Raw genomic sequence first — 21,768 nt, 5'->3', positions numbered from 1 at the left:
ATGTTAACCTGGACTTTACCCTTGGCTTGCCCCACGGTCCTTCATCAGGCTCCAGTGTGTCTGCCCAGTCTTGTTTCCCACTATTCCTCCAAAATAACTTTCTTTTCAGGCCAAGTTAGTCTACTTACTATTGTACATCATATATCCTGTTCTGCAGCAATTCTTTCCATTCTCATACATGGAATATTCTGATTCACAATAACCAAAATGCCCTCCATTCGTAGGGTCCAGTTCAAATCCTATCTCTTTAGTGAAACAAACTCTTTATAGACTCTTTAACTAAAAGGGACCTCCTTCACCTCTGAATTCCTCTGCACTCACATTCAACAGGAAACAAGCACCAAATATGAGAAATAAATGCTATTTGAGTGCCAGGAAGGGAACTATTAATTCAGAACATGAGGACTGAAGAAAGCTTCTAAGAGTTGGGGTAATGTTGAACAAGATCTTAAAAAATAACCAACGTGTGTGGTTTTAAAGGGTGGTAAAGAGGGCATTTCTGACTGACCAAAGGAATATCATTAACACAGAGAGAAAAAATGAAAAATAAAAGCCATTTTTTTTGCAAGGATTCATGTAAATGAAAAAAAAATGGCACAAAAGGTACAAAGAGAAGAGTAAAAAGACCTAAAGCTTGAAAGTTAGCCACTTTCATATTGTGCAAGTTCACAAATTCCATGGTAGGGAGCTCAGACGTTATCTGTAACTACTGGAAGGCATCTACAGTCTTTGAGTAGAGAGTAATATGCTCAGATTCCCATTTTAGAAAGATGAACCTAGCAGCTGTGTGTATCGTGAATTAGTCCAGGAAGAGACTCAAGACTTGGCAACCATAATGAGATCATTGCTAACCATGAAGTAAGGAGGTGTCGAAAACGTGAGCACAGTTTATAGAAAGGAAAGCATGGATCCCAAAAGCTTCAGTAGAGGTGGAAAATATAAGAATTGGTAACAGATTGGATGTGGGAGGTGAGAGAGGAGAGATGTTGGAGATGGCTCCAAGATTTCTAGGCTGGAAAACTTGTGGCTAACTGGTAATGCCATTGAGGGAAAAGATAATTAATTCTGTTTTAGATACATTGAATTTAGATACATTGAATTAAAGCCAGTGCAAAATAGTAACATCAAGAGTTCCAGCTAAAAAATGGAATGCTAATCTAGAGTTTAGGAGAAACTTAGGGAATTTAGATGTAAATTTGAGAGAAATTTGCATAAAGACTATTAGTGGTAGAAATTGCTGAGGAGGGCGGAGAGGGAGAGAGAGGAGGAATATGGAAAGAGAGTTAAAGGGCTTATTAGGTTGATAATTTACCATCTAAGGCAGATGAATGGGGCAAGACCTCCTGGATGGATGGTGTTTTATTCAACTATCACCTGGACATAAATGACTCAGAAATATGTGCCTCTGGCCACAGGCTTCTCCCAAACTGAATTGAATCTTCAGTTCTTCACTAGAATCTTCAACATCAGTCTATCCAAGACCGAACTCCTCACCACCCCCACATCATCCCTTCTTCTAGAATTCTGCCTTTGTCTCATTGGCGCTTCCTTTCTTTCGATCCCCTAGATTCACGTCTGTGATGTGTCTAAGTCTTTCTCCTCCTTTCTAGTGCCTATACCTTACTTAAATTTAGGTCCTAATTATTTTTTGTAGAATAATTACAATGCCTTTTTCACTATTCTCCTTCCACCCCACACTCCCTACTGCATATATAACTCAATGATCACTGCACCAGGCCAGGTTAGTAATCTCAGTCTGAGAGCTGCTGTCGCTGTTTTTACTAACCCTGGCTGCCCATTTCAGATTTAAACACCCTTTTAAAAGAATGTCTTTTATCTTGGGGAGGAGAGTGGGGGGATGGGTGAAATAGGTGATGGGGCTCAAGGAGGGCACTTGTTGTGATGACCACTGGGTGATGTATGGAAGTGTTGAATCATTATATTGTACCCCTGAGACTAATATTATATTGGAATTAAATTTAAATAAATAAATAATAGAATATATTTAATCGTTTCTCCTTTGCATCTACCTTTTTACTCTTTGTCTTTTCAGCGCAGGGATAGGTAGAACGGGGTGTTTTATTGCTACATCCATTGGCTGTCGACAGTTGAAAGAAGAAGGAGTTGTCGACGCCCTAAGCATTGTCTGCCAGCTTCGTGTAGACAGGTAAGTGTCCGCTGGACCGTGCAACGGAGATGTCACTTCACACATAGCGTTATCAGCCACAACCTGATCCCATCAGTCTGACTTAGTAAGCATCACAAGCTCCAAAGTCTTAAATCTCTGTAGAGACCTGTGTAAGACGCTTACGTAATATCTTACATTAAAAAGCCATCAAGGAAAGTGTTATTTGCAACACCGACCATCAAGAACACAAAACTAAAAGCTTATGCTTAATCCTTCCTCATCTCTAACACAGGTATTTATGGTGTAGCTGTTCCCTCTCTGTCTTACACCCTTGTTCCCTTCTATTTACTCTGCATTTCCATTTGGCTTAATTGGGTCGTTCACCTTAGGATCTTGATTGTTTAAAATGAGGCGTGTCATACTACCAAAAATCATCTTTTTTCTTAGTCTACTTTTTTTAATGTGAAAAAATGTAGATAACAAAATGTATCATCTTAACCATTTTTAACAGTACAGTTTAATGGTGTTGAGTATATTCACATTATTGTGCCTCCAGTTTACAGAACTCTTTCCATCTGGCAAAAACTCTGTACTCATTAAACAGCAGCTTCCTGTTCCCTCCTGCCCCCGGCCCTTGGTATTTTACTTAGTGTAATATCCTCAAGATTTATCGATGTTGTGGCATGTGATAGAATTTTCTTACTTTTTCAGGCTGAATAACATTCCATTTTATGTATACACTGTATATGGTTTATCCATTCATCCATCAACGGATACTTGGTGGCTCCCACCTTTTGGCTATTGTGAATAATGCTGCTATGAACATGGGTGTACAAGTCTTTGTAGAGATTCTTTTAGATATATACCCAGAAATGAGATTGTTGGATCATACAGTAATTCTATTTTTAATCTTTTGAGAAACTGCCATACTGTTTTCCACAGTGGTTACACCATTTATATTCCTACCAAAAGTACAGTTGTTCCAACTTCTATACACCTTTGCCAATGCTTGTGACTTTCTATTTTGTTTTTTGTTTGTTTCGTTGGTTGGTTGGTTGGGTTTGTTTTTTTTTGTTTTTTTTGTTTTTTGATGGTAGCCATCTTAATGGGTGTGAGGTGGGTGAGTTGTTTTTATATGGAGATGATTTGATCACCTTTGTGATGATCTGTGTTTATCTGTGTTGAAAACAAAACAAACAAGAAAGGTCTCTTCTTCCTTGCTCCACAACTAAGCCTACCTGGGTAGATGAAGAGTTGAGCCAGTGATGGAGAAAGTACACAGATGCTCTTTGAGAACAGGCACAGAAAAAGATGCTGTACCAGCAGATGGATAGCCAGCCTCTCTGCTCTGCAAGTCAGTGTACTATTGTGGAAATGAGTTGTTCTGCAAGGCTGAAATACTGCGTTCTCTTCTTTCATTCATGCGGCAAATATTTATTAATTACCTCCTATGCCCAAGGCATCATTCCAGATGCTACACGTAGAGGACTCAACAAGATGAGTGAAGCTTTGCTTTCCTAGAGTTTACATTCTAATGCAAAGAGAGACAGACAGACAGATAATTTAAAAAAGGAAAGAAATGAATGGGATAATTTCAGACAGAGATAAATGTTATGAAGTAAGAAAACAAGAGGGCCATGGGAGAAAGGTCTCTTGGACTTGAGCCCTGTGTCCTCCTAAAAGTGCAGTTACCTCCCAAGATTCATTCAACAAATATTTATTGAGCACCTACTATGTCCCAGGTCCTTGGATTTCAATAAAAGACACAAAAGATTGTTCTAAAAATTCAGATATATGTATTATTTAAAGTAGGATCTGTCTCATAGTAAACCTTCAATAAATGTAAACTGTTATTATTATCTTCATTATTATTAAAATTATCAATACAGCCTATCTCTAAAAATTAAGCATTCAGATCCCTCTGTCCAGATGAGGTTTTCCTTCCCCATCCCTATTATTGTTCTTATCTCTTCTTGAATAATAGCTTCAAGTCCTTGTAGGTGTATCTTCCCTCTCTTTTTCTTTCAATTTTGCCTGGCTTAATAGAGGCTGTTCATTACAGTGGTTAAAATTCTGGACTCTGGAAACTGATTGCCTGGGTTTGCATTATGACTGCTCCCATTTTCTGGTTGTGTGGCCTTAGGCAAGCTGTGAGACCTTCCCTTGTCTGGGGTCTCTCATCTGGAAAATGGAAGTTATACTTGTAGCCACATGCTCTTGTTGTTGCAAGGAGTAAGAGTAAGATTGTAGGTTCCTGGGGAGCCTGGGTGGCTCAGTCGGTTAAGCATCCAACTTCAGCTCAGGTCATGATCTCATGTCTCATGAGTTCAAGCCCCACATTGGGCTCTGTGCTGACAGCTCAGAGCCTGGAACCTGCTTCGGAGCCTGTGTCTCCCTCTCTTTCTCCCCCTCCCCTGCTCACCCTTTCTCTCTGTCTCTCTCTCTCTCTCTCTCTGTCTCTCTCTCTCAAAAATACATAAACATTAAAAAAATTTTAATAAAATTATTTAAAAGAAAAGATTATAAGTTCCTGGCACATAATAAACATGCAATCACGTTTAGCCACTGTTGTTATCAATATATATAGCGAGAAACCTGAAGGTGCATCTATAAACTGAAAGTAACAATATATGCCTCACAGGGCTGCGGTAGTATAAAGATGAGATTACATCCATGACGCACTTGGTAGAACATTTAGCCTATGTTTCTAACGCTCTCTCTACCCCTCCCACTTCCTCCCTTTCCATACCCCACATATAACTGCTTCCAAAAATATTTTCTTTCTTTACATAAAATCAGCTCCACTGATGTCTCCTGCTTCTCTTACAATTGCTATCTTAGTCTCCTTCCATCTAGTACTGCCTGTCCAGCTGGAATAGGGTCCAATTTTTCACTCCAGACTCTGGAACCTACCTTCACCCAGAAGTGGGGCCTGCGTCAGAGGGTAGGGAATAGCACCAAATCAGCCTTGAGCTGTTCCCATGGTGACCTTGATCTCTCCTGCTTTGTGCTTCCGTAAACAAACCTCCTACTGCTGGGGACCCCAAATCCCTCAAGGACTCCAGTTCAAACCCCTGTACCCTGCTGTCTTGCCAGCTAGTGCCAAAATTCCATAAACGCCAGATCCCCACATGGATCCAGGCTGACTCTGAACAGAGTTGATCTCCAACACTCTCTCTGAACCCTTTTTAGAACAACACCTTGGGTTTAGTTTGCTCATTTTGGAGGCTTTTGTTATTCTTAAATCTTGGCTCTTCACCTTCCCATCTCCCACCTCCTCAACCTGCTTTTGTAGCCTGACCTCCACCTTGATTTCCATTTCCCAGTCACATTGCCCTGTCAAATCTACCCAATAGTCCTCTAGCTTTGAATGGAATCACAAGTAAATTTTTTAAACCATATCACAATGCCTCCTCTATCGGTCCCTTCCTTCCTAAAGCAAACGGTCAGAAATTTTAGCCTTGGCTTTCCATCACCACCAAGGTCTCCCCACAAGGCTTGTCTTTTTATTGTTGATAGGATCTCCAAAACATATCAAAGCTTCTCTGCTGATCCGAAGGCTCCCTGCCCCCTGCATTTGAATTCCTGCCAGTATGTATCTGGAAATCATTCTAACAGATTCATTAATCAACATCTCTTCTATACACATTCTTTCTGAGCAGCTGCTTCTGTGGTTTATGAAATGGACCCTTTCTTTAAAACCTTCCTCGAAACTTTGCCTGCCTTCCTTCACAGGATCGAAACAGATTTTCTTTTTCTTCTCTTCCTTCTGCTATGCAATCCCCTAGTTATTATGAAAAGCAAGACAAAAAAACTGCCTCCTTTCCTTCACCCCATCCAACTTCTTTTCCCCCAGGCTTCTTGCCACTTGCTCCAGTTTTCAGTTGTTTTTTCCTGCCACACTTCATCTTTAAAATTCCAGTTTGTAGGGTGCCGGGGTGACTCAGTCGGTTAAGCATCTGACTCTAGATTTTGGCTCAGGTCATGATCTCACGGTTTGTGAGTTCGAGCCCCGTGCCTGACTCTACACCTCTGTCCAGCTTGGGATTCGCTCTCTTCCTCTTTCTCTGCCCCTCCTCTGCTCGCTCCCTCTCTCTGTCTCTCTCTCTCTCCCACTCTCTCTCTCTCTCTCTCTCAATAAATAAATAAACTTATTTTTTTAATAAGTAAAATAAAATTCCAGTTTGAAGGTGATTGCTGCCATTGACCCTATCATTAACTCGTATGCCAGTAAAAGAAAAACTGGCCCCAGAAGATCCAAACACCCACCTTTCTACTCCTGTGGCTTGTCATTCATCAGTTCTTCAAACCTTATCCCCAACCCTAGTTTCTGTGGCCACCTTTGCCTTCAGTCCTGAAACTGTCTTCAGACATTCCAGAATGCACTATTGACACTTGGAAGTTTTTAATCGTGGCCTCTCCACCGTGGCCTTCAAAACACATGTCTTACATGTCTCATTTAACTCCCAAAATGAACCCAAAAGTAGGAAAAGAAGTATTCCTTGGCCCTGTTTTGTTCAATAAAGAAACAAAGAATTCAAGACATCAAGTAACTTGCCCAAGATCATGTAGCTAAAAGACTGGAGAAATAGACCTCTTTGGAATCCAGGACTTCTGATTTCTAACTCAAAAGGCATGACCAGTGTAGATGAAAGTAAACAGTCTTTTGGAATATGTTTATTGCAAAACTGCTTGACAAGAAGCATACCCGTTTGATAATGCTTTGCCAATTAAAAAATGCAGTGGTACCATAATTTTTAAAACAAGGTCTAGTATGAATGAGAGCTGTTTCATGAAGAGAGTGATATTGTCAGCTGTTGCCTTAAGAATATAATTTAAGGAACATAGGAAAGTTGCCTCATCCCAAAATGTCTGTCTATGGAGGATACCTAAAATATCTGTGTATGGTGAATGTCTGAAATATCACTATTAGAGAACCAATCTTTGGTTAAAAGAATCATTCTTTTTTAAAGTTCATTGAATGTGGAGGAGAAGGTGAGAGTGACACCTTATGCTTTCTCAGTTATTAACCTTTTTTTAAAAAAAAATATTTATTTATTTATTTTGAGTGGGAGAGAGAGTGCAAACAGGGGAAGGGCAGAGAGAGTGGGTGAGAGAGGGATTCCCAAGTAGGCTCCGCACTGTCAGTGCAGAGCTCGATGTGGGACTTAATCCAATGAACCATGAGATCATGACCTGTCAGCTAGACCCTTCAGTCTAAACAATGTGATCTGTCCTCTCCAGCTAGAGTAAGGTAGCTAGAGAGAACATAACTCCATGCATTAGGAATACATTCAGAACTTAGTTTTGATGAAAGGGAATTGAAGAGAAGGCCCCAGAAGCTGGGTACTCCCTGCAGTGGAGAAGACTAGTAGAGAGCCGTGGGTCCTGGGAAAGTGAGGGGCATGGAGGGGAAGCAAAAGAGCTTACAAGGGATTCCTTGGGCAAGAGCAGCTACCAGGGCCAAGTGCAGTATGAAAGTGTGAGGCTTCTTTTAAAAAAAAAAAAAAATTAAATATTTCAAGATGGTGACAGCAGAGCATTAACCCAAGTGCAAGGTTCTTCTCAACACGGGGAAGGGGCTCGTGTGACCCAGCAGGTCACGAGCCCATAAAATTGACCCTGTGGTGGGATATTTTTAGAATGAATGTAGACAGGCCTAAATCCTGTGTCCACTGGAATGGACACCCAAGGTCTCTAAGCACCCAAGGTCTCTCTGCTTAGAGACCTTGGGTGCTCTCTGTTTAGTGCTCCTGAATCATGTATCATTCATTCAACAAACATTTACTTAACACCTTCTACTGTACATGCATCAGGTACCTAGGCATAGAAAGATGGATTCCTTAACAGAATTTTCCAGACTGTGTTTCTCAGGGCACAGTTTAATTCCTAATTAAACTATGAGAGCCTGCCAAGTGCCAGATCCTCTTAGAGTGTATGCAGGCAAAAATAAATAAATAAAATAAAATAGGCTCTCAATTAAATGTGAGCTATGTACTCTCTATTTCTTAGAAGCCCTCCCCACATGGATATTCACAGTAAGTATTAAAACATTGAAGAATCTGGAAAGTCCCCCAGCACAGAAACCCATTTAACTTCCTTTAAGCTCTCTTTCATATTTAATTTGACCATACAAAACTTTCCTCAAAGCCTATCTAAATGGTACCGAAAGAAGTTGTAAATAATAAATATGAACTGTTCTTTCAAGAAGTTTGGTGGTGAAGAGAAGACAGAGAATGGCATAGGGATTTGAGCCGTGGGTGGTGACCATTAAAAAAGAGCACCCAGCTGAGAATAATAAGGGCTACAAAAGACAGAGCCAATATATCAAGGGGCTGATATTTTATGCACTGCAGCGTGCAAGCTCCACAGGACTTTCCCTTTGCTTTCATACTCCCTTTAACAATGACCTCTACCCACTGGTGATCCAAGACTGTGCACTGTGCATCTTTTTTTAATAGTTTACCCCCCACCACTTATGGGAAGTCCAGGGCACGGCCAACAGCCAAGAAGAAAGGCAGTGATTTAGATACTTCAAATGGGCTTTTTCCATGGATGATAAGAGTTTCAGCACTGAGCATGATCAAAAACCTGACTCCAAATGATGATGATGTTGGTGATGATGACAATGATGATGTTGATAAATTACAATGCCTGATCATTGTTATTCAACGTGCCAAAAGCAGGCAATGTGCTCTGAGATCACAAACCTGCATTTTAGCAAGAAATTCAAATGGTCTGGTTTAGAGATGAGTGTTCTGCTGAATGGATGTTTCCATTGTAACAACGATGACAAAGCCATTTGGTAGATTCCTCATTCCCTGGCAAGACATTATTTTCATTGGCTTTAGGGCAACTTCTATTAATAGATGCAACAGTTCTCACTGCAGATTCACGAGTCTGTGATTCTCTTTTTAATAATACTTTTGAGCATATTTTGAACTAAATTAGGATTTCTTTTTTTTTCCAAGTAGGAGTTCAAATTCAGTGCAAGGCACCCACCAGTGTTTTATTTAGAAGTGTATTAATGGATCATTCCTTCATTCCCATAGCTTTCATTTTTAATTAAAAGATGAAGTCGGTATTGGACAATTTGGACCAAGCACTGGCTAAGGAGATGAGGCACCAGGCAGCCACTAGAGTATGAGGGGCTGGAGGTCACTGGACCAGAGGTCAGGAAGCTTGGTACTAATCCTGGCTGTGCCTTAATTCCATGTGTGACCCCTTGTCCACTCTAGGCCTCTCTGTCTACATATGTAAAAAGAGAAATGGGAATATCAGTGGTCCCCCAACCTCTTCTGATATGAAGACCCCCTTTTATAAGAGTAAAATATTCCATGGACTTCAACTTGATACTTGTACTTTGAAATCCTTAATGCTAATAAATTAATTTTCATTCTGTGACTCAAAACAACACCTACATGCATTTAAAAATTAGTGATGCATATGTGTGTGTGTTTATTTGGTCTAATGATACTGCTAGATACACAGATAGGTTTGAGGACCCTTCCAATAAATGCCTTTTCCATCTTGGGATTCAGTGATTGGGAAGTGATCATCTAGCTCTCTAAACTCCCTTTCAACTATTGCATTCTTTGAGTCTTTGAACCTTGTTTCTGTAGAGAACAATGGAACGGCATTAACAGACAATCATAACATTTGCCAAACACCTACTAGGAAAGGGATGGTTTAAAAGAAACATAGTCAAATATTGTACAAATCTCTGAGTCTTCGGGGGGAATCCAAGACCTAAAAAGAGTGAATGATATATCCAAAGTCACATGACAAATTTTGACTGTCTTTTTTTTTTAAAACATTCTGAACTGAACTTCCAGTTTTTCTCTAATTAGATAGGCTAAATTCTGGATTTGTTTGGTTCCCAAAACACTGTTGTTTTCTGGAGTGGGAGACTAAATTGGGTTAAACACAAATTGAGAGGAAGTTCACATTCTAATCCTGCCTTTGACAATGACCCTGAACTAGATGCTGTATAAACCAGGGAAAATTGTTTATCTCTGATGGTTTCAGTTTAGATCATTATTGATATCTGAATATGATAAATACAATGAACTTTCTATTGGCCAGCATGACGAAAAAGGATTTTGTTTAGTCATATTTTCCTGTTAATAGAAATTACCATACGTACATAGGTCAACAATTTTCAAAACTTATGGTGAAAAAAAAGGGCCCATAGCATTGGCACTAAACTGAGCCCAATGTAATCATGTTTTATTAGTTAGATATTCCATATCTTGCTTAAATCTTCTAACCTTAAATATCACTAAATTGTTGTGTCTATACCATCTAAAGAACTTTAGTTGCTGTTAAAGCTAAACCAACCAGGTTTTACCATATTTAACTCTTGCCGCAAGAAATTCATTTAGGCTTGTGTGTGCCGAGGTTTTGCAGTATGACATAGTGAAAGGCCATTTACACAGTAAGTATGAGAAATAAACCTGTCCCTTTAAAAAACAGTAACAATCCTTAGTAACAAAATGGCCCAGGAAACTCAGGGGGCTCCCAGGTAGCTCAGTCAATTGTGCACCTGACTCTTGATTTCGGCTCGGGTCATGATACCAGGGTTGTGGGATTGAGCCCTGCATCAGGCTCAGCGCTGAGCCTGCTGAATATTCTCTCTCTTCCTATGCCCTTCCTGTACTCGCTTGCACGGGCATACTCTCTCTGCCCCCCCTCTCTCTTTCTAAAAAACAAATAATTAATTTAAAAATAATAAAAATTTTTTAAAAACTCAGAAAATGCCTCCCATGCACATAGAAAATGACTCAGGAACAATACGTGGCCATCTGAAGACATCTAGGCAAGGATGAAAGGAACGTGTTCCTTTGCAGGTTGACCTCGAACAACTTCTTCCTCATCATATTTCTCTAATCTCATTTGGCACCTTTGGACACTGGAAGAACTTGAAAACAGAATTTGGGAAGTGAAGCACATAAAATAATATGCAGTCTCAAGGCTTTTTTCTTCTTTTTTTTTTCTTTTTTTTTTTTCCTTCCCCAGAAACAGGAAACAATCTGTCTAATCCTCCTTTTAGAGAGTCAGTGGTGAAATCTGCTGTTGTCTTTGTACATCCTTACCTTGGAGGCCTTAAACTGGAATGACATCCAAAAACCTTGCTTGTGGCTTCCCAGACAGGATAGAAAAGTGCTTCCAGTGTGCGTCATATCATTGTTTAAATGTTTTGATTAATCACTTTAGTGTGATGATTTTCTTTCTTTTTTTTTTTTAAACTATAACAATCCAAGAGGAGGAATATATAAGCCATCAGTTTTCTAGGCTAATATGTGTCCCCAAAGTATTATTTGTTTCCAAAACTTGTTTAAAATAATTCCAAAGCTAAAATTTCCACCTGTTCATATAATTTTTTATCAACCCTACCCTTACATTTCTCCATATCTCTCTGCATTCCCGACTCATTCCAAAGTTCCCATTAATTAGTGGATTTCAAAGATCTCATTTGAAGATCAGCAATTGAACATTTTGGTTTACTTCTTTTAAGGAAACTTAAGGATAAAGCCCCGGGGACTGGTATGGACTTATTTACCTGACATCACAGTTTCTAAGACTGTTACAAGAGGTCCTCTTAAAGAACACATTATGCCAAATGAATCTCCCAAGTGGTTGCCAGGACAACCTTTTCCTCCTTCTCAGCTTAGAGCTAATTGAGTATTAACCTGGGTGTTCAGAAGAAAATTGGTTAATTTTCAGGGAAAAAATGGAATTTAAGATATGCTAAACCATTGAATTATGACTGAATTATCGTTGGGTCTGTGTTGGCTTTTATGCCCTACACATACTTTGGAACACAGCTACTCCAGAGAAAATGTCTATGTCAAAATATCTGCTCAGAATCAGTCAGAACATTTATGTTTAAATTCTCCCTCCTGATACGATATAAAGGACACAGGGGAAAACCTTTGTTCAAGACACCTGAGTTACAGCAGCAGACATTAGCCTGGCTTGACTCACGCCCAAGCTGTCGAAGCTTTACCCATGAGGCACATTAACATCCACACCTTTTGTTCTAAATTTACTGTACCAAACTTTACCAAAAGAATTCCAGATTCAAAAATAATAAAAAGCCAAGGAGCGTAAGGTCCATTGTTAGCCCAGAAGTGAGTCACCGCTGCAGAATTTCTTCTGTCTACTGATTAGACCGGATACGCGCTGGGCGGTGCAGCAGGAAAGGCTGTTGCTGTCTGTATGTGTGAGTTAATAGTCACAAAAGGTCACAATTTTAACATGTGAAAAACCAAATCTCTCTCCTGGGCATCTGGGTTGGTTTTTTTCAACACACCCTCTTAGTAGCAAAGGGAAAAAACGACATTGCTTTTCCTTCCAACCTGAGTCTACCCCCAGCTGACACAGCTACGTGCTTCCCTGCATGGAGACAGAAGACACTGGTTTTTGTGTTTGGTGGGGCTGATGTGATATGAGACGTTTGACATTTCTAGAGGGCGGTATACGTCAGAGGCAGGCAACCAATACCACTTCTGTGATAAAAGGAATGACTTTCTTCCACAGCATGGAACGGGACAGAATTAGGGTGAACAAATAATTGATCATCCAGACCAAGGCACTCCTGTCAGTGAAGGGTGGCTCTATTAGCAATTACACAGGACAAGAAGAGTGAACCAGGACTATCCCAAGCAAACCAGACGCATGATCACCCCAGGCACCGCGTCAGCTAAGCACTTACCAGAAGAATAAGAAAAATAATATGTAGCATTTATTTAGTACTCACTAAATAACAATCACTGTGCTAAGCGTTTTATGTATTGCCCAGTTTAAACCTTGCAAAACTTGAAAATTTACTAGGTAAATACAGTTTGCCAAGCCAGTGGTTTTCAAACTTTTTTGGTGAACAATAGGAAACAAAATAATGGGAAGACAAAATCTTCCACAGAGCACCAACATTGAAAGCCAATTTAAAAATAAATAAAATAAAACAAGATAAAATAAAATAAAATAAAATACACAACTGCCTTGGTCAAAACCAGGATTAGGAGCTAGTCCTAAAACCCAAGCCCCTCCTCCACCCTGCCATGGCCCCTCAAGCACCACCGCAGAACCGTGGGCTGCTAAGAATTCTGCGAAGAGCCTCTGTCTAGAGATTGATATGGTCTGACTAATTTAATCCTCACAATCTGCTGAGGTTTGTCATTAGTGTCATTTTTAAGCGAAGAAAGCCCAGCTGGGAAGGATCATACAGTGAGGAGATTTAAAAGCAAGGATTCAAACGTGAATCTGTCAGACTCCAAGCCCACTTCTTTATATGACATCACCTGCCTCTACTGTAGCAGACTTCTAGGCTGGTTAATATTTAGAAACATATTTGGACCTTTCCATCTCAGCTTGCCCAACCAGGGCAATACTGTGTTCCCTGCCAGGTGTATTCTGAGTTTTCCAAGGCCTTCAGAGGTCCCATTCCAGAGCCTTTCAGGCAGTCCTGTTCCACCAGATACCAGCAAAGTGTAACAATAACAACGACGATAGCTAGCAGCTTGGTATCTGTATGTGCTCTGCTGTGCGCAGAGCATCTTGAATGGATTGTCCCGTTGCTTTCTCACAACAATGCTATGAGGTAGACACCATTATGTTATTACCTCATCATTTTGCAGATGAGAAAACTGAGTACTGCAAAAATTATGTAGTAAGGTAAAGCAGATAGTAAGTGTTGGAGAAAGGATTTGTCTCAACAACAGTGTATGGTGTCTTCTTCTGTCTTAACACACTTTAGTCCCTACGGGCGATGAACCTGACACCTCGGTATTCCAAACCTTTCAGAGCCACAGTCACTTTCATAACTCACTGGTCCCTTTGCCCCAGTTTCTTGGGGCTTTTTTTCCCCCACTCTTTTTTGGTAAACTAATTCCTGCTCTGGCAGTAGGTATTGAACCTTGTTTGTTTTTGATCTGGGAACTGGAACTCTGGGAAGTAGCTTCGTACCTAAAGAGGATTCTCCAGGAGAGATGATGCTTTAATACAATGTATTAAGTAATGGTGGGGCATGCTGCCTGATTCACAATGGTCCATCTATTTTGGGCCCCATACGCCTTCTCCACTGAAGCATCATATTGATCAGCACGGAAGTCTTTTAAAATCCACCTTGGTTGAGTTTAAACTATGATCTCCTGGGGGCCAAAGATCATTTTAGTGCCTGCTCTTCTCTTTTTTAATGCTTTTATTTTAAAGACTTTTATTTATTTATTTATTTTAAGTAATCTCTACACCCAGCGTGGGGCTCGAATTCACAACCAAGAGTCAAGAGTCAGATGCTCTATTGACTGAGCCAGCCAGCCACCCCTAAATGTTTATTTGTTTATTTTGAGGAGAGGAAGGGCAGAGAGAGAAGGAGAGAGAGGATCCCAAGCAGGCTCCATGCGGTCAATGCAGAGCCCATCAGGGGGCTGGATCCCACAAACTGTGAGATCATGACCTGAGCTGAAATCAGGAGTTGGAAGCTCAACCAACTGAGCCATCCAGGTGCCCCCAGTGCCTGCTCTTTAAAAGGAAGTTGGAGGATGATTTTTAAAGAAATGAAAAGAGCATCCCTGCTTCTTACCTTCAAAGACCAGCATGTGTTTTAAACTTTACATCAGTGGTTGGGGGGTGGGGGGTGGGGAACACCTCAGGGGCTCATTAAGTTGAGTGCCCAACTTCGGCTCAAGTCATGATCTCATGGGTTCGTGAGTTCATACCCCACATTGGGCTTGCTGCTGTCAGCGCAGAACCCAGTTCAGATCCTCTGTTTCCCTCTCTCTATGGCCCTCCACTACTCACACTCTCTTTCTCAAAAATAAATAAAAACATTTTAAAAAAATACTTTAAACTGTACATCACTGTATGGATCCAGACTTCAGCAAGTCCATCTAGCCCTGTCTGACCTGAAAGGTACCTAACAACCAAGTCAGAGCTCTCCTAGAGGATGAACTATTACAGGGCTCTCCTGAGGGTTCTGTATAATCTGGCATTATTCACTTCTCGTATAACTGCATTTTGCATGCAGGCACTACATTAGCTTCTTGGGTATTATTTTTACCGTGGCTAATCTATAAAACGACTGTGTAAAATCTGCACGGTAATCCTAAATTTTAAATTCTTACAAAGATCAACAGAGTATTCTATATTCCAATATATGCAATTAGATATTTACCAAATATTTTCAGAGATAATTGTGATGAGTTCCTGAATTTGAGCCAGACTCCAGTGAATGCATCCTGTAATGCCCTTTGCCTTCTTTTAGCCCAGAGTTTATCTGCTTTCTTATGACATGAAAATAGCATGGCCTGAGTAATCTACATGACAGGCATTCACTTAAGACTAGGAAGTGCTTTTCATTGTTGCAAATATGAGAAGGCTATAACATTATGCCTATCTTTAAAGGACCTACAACTTAGTTAGAAACAATTTTGGAATGGGATAGACAGTATATCACATGATAGCAAATGACTTATAATAAAGACTCCACCTTGGCCCGGTCTTTTCCTCCTCCATTATGAATGACAGTTAAAAAGAAATAAAGCATGCTTCTTAAATATCTGGAAGACATAAAGCTGGGAGTAAGAAATGAAAGGTTAATATATTGAATGATAGAAATCATGATGACAGTAAATAAAAACTTTGTGCTGAAACCAACAAGTTGAAATTAATAGGACTGATTAGAAAATCCTGCACTTAGTTTCAAAAAGTCAATAGCTTAAGTACAGGATGAGAGCAAACTGTAACTTTCACACTCAAAATGAAAACAAACAAACAAAAAAAAAAATCCTGCAGACTTCATAAGCCCAAACCTTCACTCGATATCTTAAAAGTGTTGTTGGGCACCAGGCACCAGATGTGTACCATGAGATCTTATCATCTGATGTACCTGCAAATGCAAGCTCATTGGCCTATGACATGCAGCTCAAAGGAGAAAATATTCCCAGTGACTAGATCCTGTCAGGAGTAGACACAACACTGTAAGAAGGTCATCTTTGATAAAATGGCCTATAGACGAAGGAGACTAGATTGGTGGGTGACCGGGAAACCGAACTTTATAGAAATATTGAGGGACCACAGGATGTTTAGTCTAGAGAAGAAAAGATTACGGGACTTTGATGGTTGTTTTCCAGCATTTAGAAAGCTATTGTGTGACTACAAGAGGGAGTCTTTAGACTTTTTTTGGGGTTATTTCAGTTCAACCAATGGGGTGAAAGTTAGATAGGAGCAGATTCATTTTCTCTCTTCAGAAGCTTTCCTGCAACTTTGGGAAAGGCTGCTTCTTAAGACCTCTCACCTCCCCATGAGCATTCCAGCAGAAACTAGCTGACCATATGCCATGTAGACTGCTCCCTTCTGGAAAGCCTACATTGTGCCGGCAATTGGCATAAATTGAATCACTCTGCTGAAAATGCTTTCCAAATTAGGTGGGAAGTAATAATTTCTCATATACCTTCCTTAAACCTGCATACCCACAAGATTTTGCTAGCCTACACCTAATCAGTTTGTTTCCCCATCTCCCCCATATTTGCTGGCAGAAACAATCTTGACTTAGTTAACAGAATGTCATAGAAAATATACTCTGAGCAAGAAGATATGCTGCTGACCCACTTGGGGGTAACATGGGTATGAAAACTTGGACCATGTCTTTGTTCATTCACCAGTTGGACACGTAAATACCACTGCTCACCAGAACAGACAAGAAAGGGAAGAGCTTACCTCAAAGTGAGGTAAATGGTGAGACGAAATTCATAGAGGAGAGCCTAAGAGATGGAGCCACATATAAGGCCCCACATTGAACCATCAGCAGTTTAAGGGGGAAAACTAATGGTTCTCTGAGCTGTGTGAAGCCAGGTAAAGGGAGGTACCTCTCAGCTTCCTGGAGCTGCCCTGCTATTTACTATGGCTGTGTCTCTTAAGCATCACAGCCAAAGCCAACATCTTTTGGACACCTCCTGTCCAAAAGTCCTGTCCTGTGGTTTGAGGTGTGCCCAGATGTTACCATCCAGCTAAGAAGAAGAAGAAAAACCACATCTTCAGTTTGCCATTTCTGTTGTCAACTTGTGACCAAGGAACACATTGGCCAGAAAGTTGCCTTCAATACAACAAAATGTATAGTTTTGGGGGAAAGACCAATGAAATACTTCTGCCATTAAGTTGCTATCACTGAAATTTACCTCTTTGTTTCTTGCCAAATACATCATTTTGGCATCATGTCAACCTGCTTAGTTTAATTTAGAAGGGTGAAATCTCACTCACTTAATAACATCACTGCGTAGAGGAGAGAAGGCTTAATATTTTAATGTTTTGTAAGCTTATATTTATAGAGGTTGACAAGTAAACATAGATACAAGCTCAGTTTCAGTTATTACCATTAACCAGAAATCACATTACACTGAGGTAGTCTATCTTGTTTTTAAAGCTGAAGTGCTTACATGGCCGAGAATTAATTATTTTGAATGGTAACAACCTCTTGGAAGAACCGGCTAAAACGTAATTTTAAAATGGGTTGTGGGGCTCCTGGGTGGCTCAGTCAGTTAAGCATCCAACTTTGGCTCAGGTCATCTCATGGTTCATGAGTTGGAGCCCCACATCCGGTGAACCGGAGACCCGCCTGGGGTGAGCTCGGCCCTGCTTCAGACTTCACACTGACAGTGCAGAGCCTGCATGGGATTCTCTCTCTCTCCCTGTCTCTGCCCCTTACACACTAGTACCCCCTCTTTCTCAATAATAAGTAAATAAATAATGAAATAATGAAATCAGTTGTAGGACTGTATGGTTATAGAGACTTTATAAGACATCAAATAGTTACTAACAGTGATTCTGTTATTCAGTGAGCAGGAACAATAAGTAGCATTTACATTACTGTCAGTAGCTTTGCCAGGTAAAAGAACTGTTATTATAAAGAGCAAAATGTGATATAATTAATTTATCTATAGAAGTATAATGAGAAGCATCATCAATATTTCTCAGGAAAGTAGCTGCCTTCTACTAATCCAGGAACAAAAGGTACCCTGAGTAACTAGTAATGATAATGTTGATAACAAAGGGAAAAAAGCAATTCCCTTTTTCCAACTCATTTAATGTCCCGCCCACTATTGTATTCAGATACCCAGCATACCACACCTAAAGATTAAGGTTGTTTCTATATCACATACCCAATGAGACCATTCCAGGATAGTTCTTTCTACTTGTACAAAGAGCAACACCTCACAGTTGAGTTTGGTGAACCTGCTTCAACTTTAATCCAAGTATATAAACCATTTTAACACGAGATGAATTATAAGCCACCTGAGAAGTGATACTAACACTCTAGATATATGAATTCACTTAACACTCACAAGAATACTATGCAATAGGTACTATCATTCCACTTTAACAGAGGAGGAAACTGAAACATAAAAGGTTTTAAGGAACTTGCCCAAGATCACACAGCTAAGAATTGGTATAGGAGAGATTTCAGCTCAGCCTGGGTGGTCCGAAAATCTAAGTACTTACCCAGTAGGCAGTACCACCTCCCCGGTAATGGTATGTAGCAAAAATTAATTAAGCGTTTAGTGTATACCAGGCACTGTGATAATCTCCTTATACACATTAGCATATTAAGTTCACCAGGTCAACAGTTCTGTGTCTTTGGCATAATACCCTAGCTTGGATATAGTCTCTTAAGACTGCAGGACGTTAGCAATAAGAAGTTACTGTATTCTCTTTCTTGTAGGGGTGGAATGGTCCAAACTAGTGAGCAGTATGAATTTGTACATCATGCTCTGTGCCTGTATGAGAGCAGACTTTCAGCAGAAACTGTCCAGTGATTCTCTGAAGATTTACCAGACCATCAATCTCTAGGGGTAGTTAATCAATTACCCACCTGAGGCTTCTGGAAGGAACTTCCTGCAATGGAAGGAAAAGAGAAGTCCTGAAGCCAAGCTGTGGCACGGATTGTGGAAGATGGCAACACAATTAAAGACTGCCAGCCTCTTGTGTATATGAATGCATTTGTAAGCATCCCCTAAGTTATTTTGAAGGTCCTATGCTGATGGAGGTATGATAGATTTCTCACACAGCTAAGGAGACTTTTGTTTTGTCTGTATTGACTACCTGCCACACAGAATGTACGGATGAAATACTCGGTGATATATGTCATCAGATGACAACTGGAGAAGCTGCTGAAGAAATTATTATTATGTGTTTAGATGCTTTAATGTTTGCAAAATCTGTCTTGTGAATGGACTGTCAGCTGTTAAACTGTTCCTGTTTTAAGTGCTATTACCTTTCTCAGTTACCAGAATCTTGCCGTTAAGGTCGCAAGTGATTGATAATGGATTTTTCACAAATAAGTCCTTGTTTTTGAAAAAAAAAAATCAAAAGCAGTACTATTTTATATGGAAATGTGTCTTGATAATATTACCTATAAATGTGTATTTATCAGTACCTCCTGTCAATCAATTACAGAGCACAATGATTGTCACTGGGTGTATATGTATTTACTCTCTATTATTGGACATAGAGGTGGTTTCTGCTCCAAAACTCCAGCCACTGTATTTCTACATTGTGAGTCATTTTACTTTAAAAGGGAAAAACAAATTTGTAGCAACTATGATGTATCAAGAATTTTAAATCTCTGTGTCTCTTTTACTAAGAAAGAATTTTTGAATATTCTATCTACCTAGAATCTCTCTCCCCTCCCCCCCCAAAAAAAGGCAGATCCCTTTGGGAATGAAGTAAACTGTCCCATTTCCAGAAGTTCTCCAAAAGGTTGCTGCCATGGATATTCTTAAATTTCTGAAAGGTTTTAATCCTCAAGAGACAAATAAAGTTAAAAAAAATGCACTCAGCAAACACTAGATGTTCTGCCCAAATATGAATTTTCAAAGCAGCTATGTTGACTTTGTTTCATACTGCCAATAAACTACTCTTAATACTAAGTATTGAGTAAAGCATCTACTTTTTTTTCCTCTTGGGAAGAAGCTCTTATCTTTTGGGGGAAGCCTGGAGTAGGTAATAAGATGGGTTTAATTTTAGTCTCTGCCTCTTCAGTGGAGATAACTGTCTCTAAATGTAATATTGTCATCACTTGAGGGATAATGATCTAGAAGTGCCATCATTATGTGGTTTTCCTCAATAGACTCCCAGCATATCATTATAAAACAGTACATGTTTACGTCTTTATATCACTTGTCATAGGCCCTCATAAATTACATGACTTGTGTTTATTCAGCAGAATCAATATCACCTGAAGAGATGTAATGTTTTAGGAACATTCAATTAACTAAGATTACAATTCTTTTCTTCCCTCTTGAGGCTAAGAAGTAGTCATGTGCCAAAGAGATGTAGGAGAAAACTTACAAGTTTTATTCTGCTCCTGGAGGTCAGAATTTTTTCTACATAAAAAAAGGAGAGGTAATCATAATCCCTTCTTTCTAAGGAAACAGACAAAAGGACACTGGTGTAAAACTTCCCCAAACAATTCAATAGGAGGAAGTGCTCGTCACTGACTTTTTCCCCCCACCACGAAGGCACATTTCCTTCCTAGTCTTTGCTTCTCTTATCTGGGAGATTTTTTTTCCCCCCAAGCAAAGCATGAACAGTTGTTAAGTGGAAAATGGAGGCTGAATTTTACATGGCGATTCTTACCTGCTTAATCTTTGGGAATTCAGGTGAGTAGGCTTGCCCCCCTTGGGGCATTTCTCCAATAGCCAGCAGAGGAGTCTCTGTCCTTTGAAGTGTCTGAAATAAGGCGGAAATGGAGCCAGGTCTCCATGGCAGTTTAACCAAAGACGTTGAGGAGGGGGAATAAAAGGAGCCGGCTCTGTCCACTCTGCTGAGACTTTTCTCTGAAAGAAAATAAATGGCCTCCTCTTGTCCTCCTAATAACTCGGAGAGCTCCTGAAATGGCATCTTTATAGGAGACAGTGAAGCACCTTGAGGAGAAACTGATTTATGTGGCAGTCTGTGGCATTCTCCATGTTTTTTCCTTATCAGGTTATAGTTTTGTTTTTTGTGTATGTTAAAGAAGGAAAATATAAGGAGATATAACTAAAGGGGGTGAAGAAGTGAGGTGTGTTTTATTTGGAAGTTGCTATTTGGAAGGAACGTCTGAATATTTTCATGGGAGAGTAGAGCAAATTAAGTAAAAGCTCAGAAAATGGTTTCTGATCCTGAACATTGCACTTTTTAATACTGATGTTTAATAATTGGATGTTTAATTTTTTTTTGTCAAGAAATGCTGGGTTTTTTTGTTTTGTTTGAGATTGTCACAATATAGAGAAATGCTTCTCTCCAGGACTGTAAGAAATTGTATTTGTGATCAATACGTTCACTGGTCACTATTAGCTAAGAAGGTTTAGAGGGGTGGGAAAATTTGTTTTATTTTTGTTTTGTTTTGAGATGAATACATCTAATTTTTAAACATGTATCCAAACTATGTAATTTATGTAAAAATACTACTGCAGTGCTAACTTAAGAATTGGAAAAAGGGGTGCTTTTTTAGAATGGGGGATGGTGATGAGATGGAAAGAGTATAATGGTCAAAAGGGGAATGGAGCTTTTTATAACTTCAATATATTTAATAATTGGGCTAAAATATCACACCATATTCTTTGGATGGTTTGGTGTCTTTTTCAAGCTTCCTTTTATTATTT

The 21,768-nt window shown here is 39.7% G+C and overlaps 2 protein-coding genes across 4 annotated transcripts in view; both read left to right on the top strand.

Annotated features, from left to right (window-relative positions):
* The window catches only part of PTPRR (protein tyrosine phosphatase receptor type R), a 274,719-nt gene extending 254,693 nt beyond the window's left edge, over positions 1 to 20,026 (top strand). For both annotated transcript variants that reach the window (XM_042947172.1, XM_042947173.1), the window contains 2 exons: positions 2,054 to 2,167; positions 18,846 to 20,026. In XM_042947172.1, the coding sequence (XP_042803106.1) occupies positions 2,054 to 2,167; positions 18,846 to 18,939 (208 nt within the window). In that variant the 3' untranslated portion in view covers positions 18,940 to 20,026. The remainder of the gene's footprint in view (positions 1 to 2,053; positions 2,168 to 18,845) is intronic.
* A 697-nt stretch (positions 20,027 to 20,723) lies between these two features.
* The window catches only part of PTPRB (protein tyrosine phosphatase receptor type B), a 114,527-nt gene continuing 113,482 nt past the window's right edge, over positions 20,724 to 21,768 (top strand). For both annotated transcript variants that reach the window (XM_042947169.1, XM_042947168.1), the window contains exon 1: positions 20,724 to 20,784. In XM_042947169.1, the coding sequence (XP_042803103.1) occupies positions 20,730 to 20,784 (55 nt within the window). In that variant the 5' untranslated portion in view covers positions 20,724 to 20,729. The remainder of the gene's footprint in view (positions 20,785 to 21,768) is intronic.

Source organism: Panthera leo, chromosome B4 (genome assembly GCF_018350215.1).
Source record: "Panthera leo isolate Ple1 chromosome B4, P.leo_Ple1_pat1.1, whole genome shotgun sequence".
NCBI lineage: Eukaryota > Metazoa > Chordata > Mammalia > Carnivora > Felidae > Panthera > Panthera leo.
This window is presented reverse-complemented; position numbering and strand designations above follow the sequence as displayed.